This window comes from Vulpes lagopus, chromosome 2 (genome assembly GCF_018345385.1).
Source record: "Vulpes lagopus strain Blue_001 chromosome 2, ASM1834538v1, whole genome shotgun sequence".
NCBI classification, from domain to species: domain Eukaryota; kingdom Metazoa; phylum Chordata; class Mammalia; order Carnivora; family Canidae; genus Vulpes; species Vulpes lagopus.
The window spans coordinates 114,131,458-114,144,888 of record NC_054825.1 but is presented as its reverse complement, the minus strand read 5'-3'; the positions used below and the strand labels follow the sequence as shown (position 1 = coordinate 114,144,888).

Here is a 13,431-nt window from a genome sequence, read left to right as displayed (position 1 = left end):
GGTTTAAGACTTGTACAGGTCTTAGGGTCAGTGCATTCCAAAGCTGAGTATTCCAAAGTCTGAACCCAGACTTTCTGACTACAAACTCCACATGCTTAACCATTGTGTGGACCACCCGGAAGAGAATATTTGGGTCCTCTGCTAATGGATATTTCTTCCTGACCAAGTTCTAGTAGAGTTTTTTTCCTCTTTATTAGGTTGCCTTTAAGATGTACTTGGGGATTACACCCAGTGTGACCTGTAACAATTCAAGCAGAACTGAATTTTCCCTGATCCTAGACAAGAATCCGCTGGTGGAGTTTGTGGAAGAGCTCCCTGCCGGGCGATCCTCTCTGTGCTACTGCAATTTACTCTGTGGGATTATCAGAGGTGCCCTGGAAATGGTAAATCACATATTTCATTTTGCCAGGTATATTCGTTATCCAGTGCTGTGTAACAAATTACCCCCCCAATACAACTGCTTAAAACAACAAATATTTATTATCTCACACAGTTTCTAAGAATCAGAAATCTGGGAGTTTTGCTATGTAGGTTGTGGCTAAGAGCCTTTCAGAGCCTAATATCCATGCAGTCCAGCCGTTGGTCACAGCTGCAGTGGTGGAGACTTGACTGAGGCTAGAGAATCCACCTCCATGCTTACTCACATGGCCTCAGTGCATTGCTGACAGTGGGCTAGTGGCTCCATGAAATTCCTTGCCACATGGGCCCCTTGGTAGATCTAGTCACAGCAGGTGCTGCCAAGCCTGGTATACTGTGGGAGGGAACTACCCGAGGGTGTGAATAACAGGAGGCGGAGATCATTGTGATCTGTTTTGGAGACTGGCTTCCATACCTGACTATTCATCAACTTAACAAAGACAGTAATCAGCATCTGTTCAAAGGCACTGAGCATACACGATGAGTAAGACATAGTTGCTGCCCTTTGAGAGTTTCTGTGCAGCAGAGAAGTCAGATGTGTAAAGAAGTGTCGATGATGGCTATGGGAGGAGCTGGGTTGGCGTGGGTGATGGGGCAGGGATGACTTCCTAGAGAAACTCTGGGCTAGCATGTGAAGGATAAATAAGAATTAGGGGAAGGAAGGCCTTAGGATGAGGGGAGCGGGGGAAAATCATATTCCAGGTAAAAGGAGTAGCATGTTCAAAGGCACGAAAAGAATGTTTCATGCAAGGAGCAAGGAACCTTCCTTTCAATAGTGTGGGAGGAAGTCAGCCTTTTTAAACTAGTAAGACTGTTATGGGCCTTCTGTTTCTATAAATATTCAAAAGACTTCTGGGTTTTAAATGTATTCCTATTAGGGTTCAGTTTAGTTTTTCTTTGAATGTGATTGTAGGTGTGATATAATAAATATGTACATATATTAAAAAAAAGGAACAAGGAACTTGAGTTAGTTCAGTATAGGTGGCATGTAGATTGAGAGAGATAATGTCAGGAAAAAGGAGGTTTCATTTCTTTACAGAGGCCTAATTTTGAGAAAGTGGTGGGATCATTCGTATGACCCAAGTTGGGAATTTAGACTTTTGTAACGAAAGCCGCAAAGACCTATTAGAGGTTGATAAACAAGGGAATGAGATTTTGAGATTTGTGGTTTAGAAATTTCATTCCTTTGTCATCAAAGCAGAAGTGTACAGTAGGGTAGGATGCTGGAGGGAAGAAGAGGGCAGTTGGGAAGCTGATGATGGTAACCTCAAGAAAAACCAGAATAAAGCCCTGACAATAGGAATGGATTTGAACAACATTAAGAAAGCAGAATAGTAATTAATTAGACTGAAGACTAGGATATCAGTTGACTGAAAGAGACAAGATTGGGAAGAAGAGTCAGGAATTATTCAGGGTTCTGAGCAACCTGTATGGATGGTTGTACTATTGATTAAGAGAGTAAACCAAGGAGAGGTACAGTGGGGGTAGGAGACACAAAATGAGGAGTTCAGCTTGGGAGGTTCTAGGTTTGAGGTGTTTAACACACAGGCAAGTGATGATATCCAATAAGCAGCTATTACACATGTCTGGAAACCACAGAGAGATGTGGGCTGTCAAAAGTGTGTAGGGAGTGTGTAGAGGAAGAAGGAAAAGGAGTCACAGGTGGAACCCTAGGAAATGATAACATGTAATGAGTAAGTTGAAGAGAGAATACAAAGGCTGCAAAGGGTACCAAGAAGGAGTAATCAAAGGTGAGAAAAATACAAGGACAGAATGGAGTCAGAAACAAAGGAGGAGAATATTTCAAGAAAAGGGACAGAGTCACAAGATCAAGGACAGCAGAGAGGTGAAGCAAAACAAGACCTGAGAAATATTCAAAACACGCAGGGACCCAAAAGTCAGGAAAGACCTTAGTAAAAGCTGGTTTGGGAAAGTGAAGGAAGAAGACCATCTGTCAAAGACTGTAGAGCCAAAGGCAGCTTAGAAAGAGGTAACAGTCCACAATGTCTCATTTTTCCAGAAGCTTAGTTATTAAGAGTGGTAGGACCAGAGAGTAGCCAAAGACTCGACATGTGTTGACCCACCCAATAATGAGACATTCAAGTAATTTTTCAATTATTGCTGATAATTAGAGGAAGGACATAATAACAGGGAATCCAATAGAATACAACTATAGAAATCATGTTTTATTCACATAGATCTTGCATGTTTCTATCCTACCAATTTTTAAAGATTGTCTTATAATCCAGAAATCAAGAAAGGGGAAGGGAAATATTCCCTTATAAGCAAAGGGATGATCCATAAAACAAAGGCAAAAATAGGATAAAGAATTCTCCAGCTTTCATGGATAACAGTTGATTCTATGTGCTATATGACAAACATATCAGACCTCATGCGGCCTCCAATATCCAAATAGCTTCAACATAGCCTCCTTGTTCATTTTAATTGAACTTCTGTTAAATTTTGACAAAAAACAAAATTGTTTTTGATCTTATGGGGTGGGGGAAAATGATGGTAAATATAACTTCTGTATTTCAATTGCCTATTAAACTCAGGTTTTATCACTTATTATTATTATTTGCTTTTACCAACCAAGTACTTTCGTTTAGTAATCTTACTTATCCCAATGACGTAAAATAGCTGAACAGACACTCTATTGAGGGTAGTAGGTCAGCAATATGCTGCTCTTATGTGAATGCATTTTAATGAATAGGGAAGTAAGCCCTGTGGGATTACGTCAATGTATGGGAAGTGAGAAATGCTTTACAGAGGGAAAGAAGGGCTGGATATCAAATATTCATGTCTGTAATTTCTATCATTAATTTTATATTTGTAATTTATTTAGCTGATGCTTTTTCAAAGCTCTCAAAGCCATAAGTGATTCCTAAATGTTGTTAGGACAAATGATTATGTTATTTAGCTGATGACAGAATGATTGATTGCAAGTCAGTGGGAAAGAAATCGTTTAAGAATCCATTTATCCTCAGAAGTTCTGTCTGACAAGGCACATTGGATCAAGGCTATTTTTCATTTGGGAATTTGTGTTCTTCTTGAGATGGACCCATAGTTCAGCTGTGCGCTGTGAGCAAGAGTGAGCTCATCTCTCTGCGCTTGCCCCCAGAGACAGCCAGGTTGGGCCCGGCCTGGGCCCCCCTTCTCTCTGTGGATTCACACTACAGAGCTGCCACTCGGCCAGACCGTGTCTGGAGGACACATAGCAAAGGACCCTTCATCTCCCAGAGCAAGCTCTTTTTTATCATTCCTGAAGGAAAGTCAGCCCCTTCTGGGGTAAGTAAAGCTGAAAGCAGAGACAAATTTAGGGAGGTTGTTTTTGTTTGTTTGTTTTAAAAAATTAAATGATGCAGGCCTGGTTTATTTTTTATTTTTTCCCTTTCCTAGGTTCATTTGGCTGCTGATGTTACATTCTTGCAAGACACACTGAAAGGCGACCGTGTGACAGAAATAGGAATAACATTTCTGAAAAAGCTAGATGAGAAAAAATACAGACGGAAAAAGTGAAGAGTTGCATGCAAAATGCCACAGGGTGGCCAGTTGAGGAGTAATATTATCTAAATATATAGAGCCATTGAAATTTTGAATTGTTTAATAATAGCATGGGCTTTAAATGGTTTATATATCAGTCAGAAATTTGAAGTGCAGAGCACTAGGATTAAAGCTGTTTTTTTCCTTTGCTTATAAATTACACATTTTCAATCTTATTTCCATAATATTTCATATACAAATAAGATAGCATACATGAATTCCACATATCATATAGTCCATCCTAACAGAGTCCACTGATTTCATTTATTTATGATAATGAAAAACAAAGCATACCAACTGCACAGTTGGTATATTTATCCATTCTTATTGGAAAAATATATGAAATGATACAATATAGAGTTCACTATATGTAGACAATTTCTAGATACCATATATTACATTCTCTATAGAAATAGTGCCATTTATAACACTTTTCCATATTTTTGAGTAACTATGGATATGATTTCTCTTATATATTGGCTCAGGTTATCACTTCAGCCTCCTAAAGCTGCTCTCCCTTGATTTATAACTACCAAGGCAAGCTGTTTATTTGTATGCTAATTCTGAAATATTTTAAAATAGTATTTAATTTTAATTCATGTAAATTTTAGATAATATTGACCAAATGTCTTCCTTTTCTTATGAAACATTGCTGATGGGCAGGCCAGGAAACCTCTAAAATGAGAGGTAAATAATATTTTTTGAAAATACTTTCTTACCCCAAAGCTTATTCAGTTAGAATTTCTGCTATCATTTTTTATACCCTAAAAAACCTTACAAAGCATACTTTGTGACCAGAACATATTTAAAATTTAAAATGTACTGGATTAAATAAACAATAATCTTTACCAGACCATCAGCATACGCAGGTAGCCTCTATGGCAGTCCAGAATCTACTGGACTCTGCAGAAAACTGAAATTCCAAGTACATTAGAATTAGTGTGAGTCCATCAGTTAAAACTAGCATAAAGGATATGATCGTGGTAGACCTCAACAAGGACTCAGGAGCCTGAAGACACAGTCCCAGGTCTGTTTCTAGTGGATTCAGCTGATCCTAACTAATGGCTCATCTCAGGCCAGGCACATAAAAGATTACGTGCTCTCTTTCATCTATACAATGACACCATTGAACGTGATAAATATCTTAAATTATATAAATGGCTTTAAATGACATCAGGAACCACTGAAATTCCACATTTTTGGATTTTGAAGACATGAGGAAATTATTTGTTCCCTACCTACTCAAGCTGTCTCTTCAAAAGGACATTGAGGTTGGTATTAAGAACCAAATAGCATCACTGGGGCAGTTGCAGCAACCATGGAGGGAACTTCAAGCCAGTTCCACAGAAGACCAAGAGTAGAGTCTCGAAGAAGACTACTACCTGACGTCAGAAGGGATATCACAATGCCATGTATTTTAAACTGATGCCTCCAGAAGAATGTTTGCCTGCCATTCATCCCCAAACTTCTTTTTGGGATATTTCCATCTTCTGTTCCTCTTTCTCCTTTATAGTACACTCACCCCTCCAGGAACCCAAAATACTCATGTCTAAGGGCCTTCCTCTTAAATCAGTACCCAACTAACCTTTTGTAAATGTTCCATGCTCTGGAATATTCTCTAACCTGACTATATCGTGCTCTCCTTTCTTTCCTGACCCAGCAATCCAAACTGCCTTGGCGCTCTGTCTTCATTGCCCACCCACCTGAGGACAGGTGAATCTGATGCTCTCAATGATGTGGAGTATGAGAACTGGTGAGGGTTTCAGGATAAGGCTTGTTCTCCATCCTCTTTCTTCCCCTCATCTTAGAGTGGGAGACACCAGTCTTTGGGACTGAATTTGTGGTATGAACAGTGACCTATTTAACTGAGAGAATAGTCCTCCCTTATCCACAGAGGATATGTTCCAAGACCCCCAGTGGATGCCTGAAGCCACAGATAGTACTAAACCCTATATATACTATGTTTTTCCTATATATACATAGCTGCGATAAAATTTAATTTATAAATTAGGCACAGTAAGAGATTTATAATAATAATAACAAAATAAAACAATGACAACATACTATAATAAAAGTTATATAAATGTGGGATTTCTCTTTTTCAAAATATCTTATTGTACTATACTCACCTTTCTGTGATGATGTGCGATGATAAAATGCCTATATGATGAGATAACATGAAGTGACTGATGGAGGCATTGCGATGGAGAGTTAGGTTACTATGGACCTTCTGACCAGAAGTCAGAAGGAGAATCATCTGCTTTCAGACTGTGGTTGACTGGAAAGCAAAACTACACGTGAGGAGAGACTACTGTATTCACTAGGCGCTCTATCCTGAGGAAAGTTAAGAATCTAAAAATACTGTTAGAAGTAGAGCCACATATATAAATTTTCTAATAGCCACACTCAAAAAGTAAGAAGGAGGGATGCCTGGGTGGTTCAGTTGGTTGAGCATCCAGCTCTTGGTTTTGGCTCATGTCATGATCTCTCAAGGATCTCGTGGGATTGATCCTTGGTCCATGCTGAGCACTGAACCTTCTGATGATTCTCTTTCTCTCCCTCTACCCTCCCCCTACTCTCTCTCTCTCAAATAAATAAATAAATAAATAAATAAATAAATCCTTTTTTAAAAAGGCCAAAAGTAGTAGGGAACACCAATTTTAATAATATGCTTTATTTAGACTATGTATCCAAAATTTTATAAGTGGATTAATTATCCAAAGTATTATTATTTCAACTTTTAGTCAATATAAAAATTATTGAGACCATTTACATCTTTTACATCACATCCTTACTTAAAATGTCTTTAAACTGTAGTGTGTATTTCATACTTTTAGCACATCTCAATTCAATGGTAAATGTTCAAAGCTTCCAGTAGTTCTACCAAAACAATAAATCTGTGTTTGGTGTTGTTTAATAGCTTCAATTTTTAAATTTAAATGAACTAAAGTTAAATTAAAAATTCATTTCCTCAGTCACACATCATATTTTAAGTGTTCAATAGCCACACGCAGCTAGTGGCTACTCTAATGTACAGCACAAATTCCCAAAGACCTATTGGGTCTCCTTGAGCTTGGACACAGAGTTAAGGGGGGAGGATTCAGGTTAATAGAGAAGGAGAAAGGAAAAGGTAAGAAAGACCATCAGAGATCAATGAAATGCTGAGCGGTGACCCATGAAAACAGAAAAGTTTCTATGTAAAGATTTCATACTTCAGAAAGGTTGCACACCGTCCTCTGGGTTCCAAGTATATTTTCACTCTCTTGGTGTGAAGCTGAGTCTTTCTAATAATGTCTTTGTGGAAGTTGCATAGTGTACATACAGAGTTACACCACATTTTTATTTCATAAAATCCTTCACTCTAAACCCTAAACCTTGAATAATGCAGAGATTTTTTTTTATTGTCTTGTCAAAGCCAAAAGGGAAGAAAAGTTCAGGCAGAGAGAGAGTTTATTGCTATTCAAACAACATCACCAGATTGCTACCTGAGCCATTTACAGGGGAGACCTACTGTGGTTGCTATTCAATAAAGTTGCAGGGAATCAGAAATACTCCCCTCAACAGCTTACATACTTGCTTATTGTCTTCTCACATCCCTTAGGTTCATCCGTTAGTTACTAGAAGCCTGGATCTCTTTAACATTTGGAATGGGCTATTATGAATAAGTGGAAAGTTCCCTTTACTCTCTGTTAATAAAGGACTAAAGTAGAAATATGGAAAACCAGATGCATGAAGTGAGAGAACGACATTAAAGATCTTGTAACCAAAGAGGCCACTTTCATCAAGAACTACTAAATATTAACTAACACAGTCAACATTGAAAGAGATAATATTATTCACTGTTAAGGGTCTGTCGGGTGGGACTGTAGACTCTGAGTGATTGCTATATTTCACAGCCTTGGAGGCTAATTAAATCCTCCTCATTAACACTGACGTCCGTGATGAAGGTAACCTCTCAACCCCAGAAACTTAGTAGGACAAACATTTTCTTCTTTAAAAAGAGAGCCAAGCTTTGTTTATTCTGTTGGTTGCATGTTAAAAAAAAATTCTGTCCAGTTGTACTTCTTCATTCTGATAAACCTTCCAGAACTTCAGCTGGACATGACCAGTGGTTGACCAACAGTGGCTATGGCAAATAAGCAGACAGAGGGAAAGGGGATGTGGAAGTATAATGTATCAGTCTGTAATTTGAGAAGGAGACACCCAGTTCTTACTTAATCAGCAACAGTCACCCTACAAACGAGAATAAGGCACAGCCACAGCAATCATTAGCCAAATTTTCTTTTTCAAGTGTTTCACTAAGAAAGGAAGAGCTAAACAAAACATATCAGAAGTTGGAAATCCTTCACTAAAAACAGATAAGAAATAAATGTTCTAGGATAATTCCTTGTTCTCCCTCAAACTCAAACTCTGTCTTTCCCAGTTAAATTTTTGTTTTTCTTCTTTTGGTTTCTTTTGTCTTCCATTTTTTCTTCTTGGAGCTCTGTTACCACTACCTATGCTTCTTTTTCTTTTTCCCAAAGATTCTTCCTGCATCTCCTTTACTTCGTCCTTTATTGCCCCTTCCACTTCTTTTATCTTCATTAAGCTTCATGTAATGGATGTTTGTTGGCTGCCTATATTCTCCACTAATAGGCTGACGTTTTTCTGTTCAGCAGCCTGTTATTTTATTAGGCAACCTATCTTTCAGGAAAAGTCATTGCTATCTCCTGCTCCATTGCTATCACCTGGGCACAGTGGCTCTTTCCCATTTGAAAACCACCTCCTTGCCAGTCTGATCTCAGCCAGTCAGGACATGGCATTCCCCAGACCACAATCATTGCTGCTGACAAAGGGCAGAGGACAAGGATGAATGGACTGATAGCAGAAAGTCTGCTTGTTACATGAACTAATAAATTTACTGCATTCTTTGAGCAAGTAGAATATTCTGTTATGTAATGCAACAAAGTCCACTGCCTGATAAATAGGCGATAATTTGCAACATAATGGAGAACACCAAAGAGAAAAACTTTAATTTTTTCAAAGATTGTATTTATTTTTTAGAGGGAGAGAAAAGGAGAGAGAGTGAGGGAAAGAGAGAGAGAGAGAGAAAGGAGGAAGGGCAGAAGGAGAAGCAGACTCCCCACTGAGCAAGGAGTCCAATGGAGGACTGAATCCTAGGACTCTGGGTTCGTGACCTAAGCCAAAGGCAGATGCTTAACCAACTGAGCCACCCAGGTGCCCAAGAATAAACTTTATTATTACATTTCTTGCGTGGTTGAATGCCCAATGAAATAAATTTGGCTTTACAATAGCTTTCCTCCTCACAGAAAGGAAAGGGTGGCAGGAGAGAGGGACTAGCAACCATGCATGATAGTGTGCATCTACCTAGCATACAAGTCCCAGAAAAGGGAGACCCCATAGGGAGAAGACATTTTGAATCAGTGGTAGCTCTTTAAAAACAAACAAAACTCAGACATTTCAGGTACTTCAACTATTTTTGCAGGAAACTCAAAATCCCATCTAATTACCCAAAGATTTCAAAGTCAGAACAATCCTCCCAGAGCCTCCCAGTGGCCTAAATCTTTTAAGCCAGCAGACTACTTGGTAATTTGGCCTTTCTGTGCAGTATGTGAATCACAGGTTTTAATGGCCTAAAAGAGGAAATGCTAATTCCCTGTGGTCTGGATATACCTAACAATAGAAGCACCTGGAAATGCTGTTTTCTTGGTTTTGGATTCAATTAAGATATTTATCTGGTACTAGGTACACAATTATGTGGTGTGCCACTTAATTTTCATAACAATCTGCAAGACATTAGGTTGGTAACAAAGACAAAGAGTTCAGTATGAAACTAAAAAGGAGCTGGTGCTTTAAGTGCATTAAGACCAGGCTGATGAGTGGAGGGAGATGACAATGGCTCCAGAGTATCTCCTGTCTCATTTGGGAAGCTGACTGGGGGACCACAAGAAGAGGAGGCAGCTTAGGAAGAAGCTAATAAGCTGTGAATATTTTGAGTTTGAGGTGACTTTGAAACATCCCAACAACCACAGAAGCTCAGAAAAGAGGCCTGGACTGAAGATGGGCTTTGGAGTCATGGGTACATGGATAATAGTTAAAGTAATGGATGTGGATGGCAACATCTGGGGCATGAAGAGTATGGACTTCAGGAAATACAAGGAACAAAGAATCTGGACAAACACCACCATTGAAGAGGCAGCAGGGAAAGAAGAGCACAGGTGAGGCTGAACTTGCCATCACACATGGAGATGAGAGAACCTGATGACATGAAAGCTAAGAGAGTCTCAAGGAGAGCAGAGTGGTCAGAGGCATTAGAGGCCAGAGAAGAGCCAAGAAAGGCCAGAAAAGGAACATTTTGTTTGATAAGGAGAGGGTCTCTGCCTCAGAGCAATTTCAGGACAGAGACAGCAATTTCATGGAGATAGCAGACTCATCACAGTGAAGTGCAGAGTCAGCAGGAGGAGAGATGCTTTGTGATTATCTTGAGATGATTCCTGGAACTTGATTGCAAATGGAAAGAGATGGAGGATACCTGGGTAATGTTGAGTGGTTGTTTGCTCTTTTATTTTTATTTTTGTTTTTAAAGAATGCAGGCATTTGAAGATACAAGAGAGAGGGACCAACTGAGGAAGCAAGACTCTGGGGACACAGAAGGGGTCAGGATCCAGATCAATAAAGTTTGACTCTGAGCTGTACAATGATCACCCCAACCCCTGAGAAAAGAGCGAACAAGGTGGAGAGGGCTGGCATGATTGGGGTTGGGATAGGAGACATCAGGGGAAGACCTTGACAGAGCCCATCACCTGGGGCCTCAATCTTCCCTGTGAAGCAAGTTTCAGCGTCTTTGTGGAGATGGAGGTGGAGGGAAGCCAGAGGAGGTTACCTTGTGCTGTGGGCCATGGCTCATGCTCTCCCATTCACACCCAGAGAGGAAAAATAGCCCAGCCTTTGGGTTGAGCGATCAAATACATGCCTGGGGAGAAAATATAGATCACCTATACCTCTGTGCTCCACCCTGACACCGACACAAGGCAGATAGCATCCTGACGGGAGGCGCTTACCTGAGACTCCACTTGGATCACAGGCGGGATTTCCTCTGCCTCCAAAGGAAAGAGAGAGATCTGGTTGCAGGCCCTCTTAGAGAGCTCCTCCATGCAGCAACTACATTTGTAGCTTCAAAGTTGCCTCAGTTACCCCTGTATTCTGAAACTGCCGATGGTACAGACGGAGAAATGACCCCTCAGGCCAACCACAGAAAGCCCCCAAACCGGACTACCAAGATTGTAAGGTGATTTTCCCAAAGATGTAAAGGAAATGACATTATTTCCCTTTGGGGAAGATTTTCCAAGATTTCATAGAGAATTTTGTGGAAAGCTAACAAATGCTACTATAGGAGGGGTGGAACACCTCAGGGAAAGCAGCACAAAAGCTGGAACTAATAAGTAAACATGTCCATAGACATAATTTTTACTGCTGCAGACACATAAAACCAACAGGAAGAAGCAAATCCCTTCCTCTACAGTCAGTGGAAACTAACCTGTGACTGTTTTGTGGCCACCTAGGGCATTCCTGACAGTCGGGAAAAGCTCCAGGTCTAAACAGTACACTTTTCAACACCCTTGGGAGGTGAAAAACAGGCCTGTTAAGCTGTCCTGCACACATGCTGGAAGGGGTCCCTCTGGAGGGTGTCAAGTCTAAATGAATGGATGAGAGGTAAGGAGCCCCAAAATCAGTTGCTTGAGTTTAGACAGCTCAAGGGGCAGTTCTTTGCCAAGAATCCAACTACTCCTGGCCTGGTAGTTGATTAAGATGGTGTTTCTGTGCATGGACGGGGCCAGCTGTCTCTTGGCAAAGATGTGTACTCCATAATCTAAAGTTAAATATAGTTGAACACAGTTGAACTAAGTCTTGATGATGTGTCTCGTAGCTACCTGCTAGAGGCAGAAATATTTGCAGCAGATTTGGCTAGGTGGCAGGGAGAGAGACCACACAATAACTCAAAAAGTTCTTTTCCAGTTCTGGGATGATGGACTTTATAGAAAAAGCCATAAAGATAGAAGTTTAGGGCCAAACATGGTCTTGGAGATATTTAAAGTGTACCACTTTTTTACATTAATAAGGTTGCTGAGACCGGAAAGGTTAATAATGATGTCATTATCAACAGAGAAAGACTCCAGGAAAGAGCAAATTGGATAAATAAATAATAGCATGTGGAATTGCTTATTCTGGTAGAGGACAGGCATGTCCTAGTTCCCATTGCCTCGTCAGAGACCTTAACTCTGTCACCCTCCCATCTTCACTTCCACTTGGCCCCCTTCTCATAAACCTAAAAATACACTCAAGACTCTACTGTCCTGGAAAAACATTCTCTTAACACTGCTTCCCTTCTTCTACTGGCAAATTTTAAGAAAATATGAGGTAGCAAGAAAATGTTCTATGGTTTGAATATTTGCCTCCCCCCCAAATTTCGTGTGTTGAAGCCCCAATCCCCAAAAGGATAGTATTTGGAGGTGGGACCTTTGGGATGTGATTGGGTTTACATTAGGCCTTGAGGGTGGAGGCCCTCATCATGGGGTTAATGATCTTAGAAAAAGAGAAAGAGATCCAAGATCTCTCTCTGCCCCCTCCATGGGAGGGTGCAACAGGGCAGCCACCAGCAAACCCGTCTGGGGAGGGTCCTCCCCAGACATTGATGCTGCTAGCATCTTGATCTTGAACATCCCCGCCTCCAGAATGGTGAGAAATAAATGTCTGCTGTTGTGTAAGCCACCAAGTCTGTGGGATTTTGTTCCAGCAGAACCAAGTCACCTAAGAAAGAGTGCCAGCTTTGAAAATATATAATTCTATGTTAAAATACTGACTAGTGCTTACTTTAAATTTCTTTAGTCTGGCTCTTCTCTTGTGTTTCAGCTGGCTATTGATTATAAGTCTCTCTCATTCCTCTCCAGTTCTTCTTTCTTTCCCTAATTTTGCTACATGCAGGCTCCATGGTTGGCACTTTGCTCAAGGCAGACGTTCCCCCCTGGGTAGTACAACCTGACACAGAAAACCTCTCCTCTCTACTCTCTGCACACATCTGCTCCTATTCCCTGCACCACTTACATGTCCCAGAAGCATGTATTTGGTGTGTCCCAAAGGCAGCTCATTATGTCCTCTCCCTGCAAAACCTCTTTTTCCTCCATCACTCTATGCCCTAGATAACTGTCCCCATTGTTAAAACTAAAAGCCTCGTATTAATTTCTGACTCTTCCTTCCCTGTAACCCCGACATCTTATCTGTCATCAAGGTCTTTTAATTCTACACCCCAAACTTCTGATCTTTCTTTTCCCCTTAGCTCAGGGCCACATCTATACTCTTTAAATTGCTTTCTGATGTGAATTTTCATGTCTATTTCTCTCGACTCCAGAATCAAATGATCTCTATAATATACAAATCAGATACTGATGCAGCCACACTGCCAACCTCTGTTTT

The 13,431-nt window shown here is 40.3% G+C and overlaps 1 protein-coding gene across 3 annotated transcripts in view; it reads left to right on the top strand.

Annotated features, from left to right (window-relative positions):
- The window catches only part of TRAPPC3L (trafficking protein particle complex subunit 3L), a 35,675-nt gene extending 29,738 nt beyond the window's left edge, over positions 1–5,937 (top strand). For 2 of the 3 annotated variants that reach the window (XM_041746038.1, XM_041746037.1), the window contains exons 4-5: positions 198–383; positions 3,817–5,937. In XM_041746038.1, the coding sequence (XP_041601972.1) occupies positions 198–383; positions 3,817–3,936 (306 nt within the window). In that variant the 3' untranslated portion in view covers positions 3,937–5,937. Of the gene's footprint in view, positions 1–197; positions 384–3,538; positions 3,706–3,816 lie in introns of all 3 variants that reach the window. The other variant, XM_041746036.1, reaches the window with a different exon arrangement.
- Positions 5,938–13,431: the final 7,494 nt, after the last annotated feature.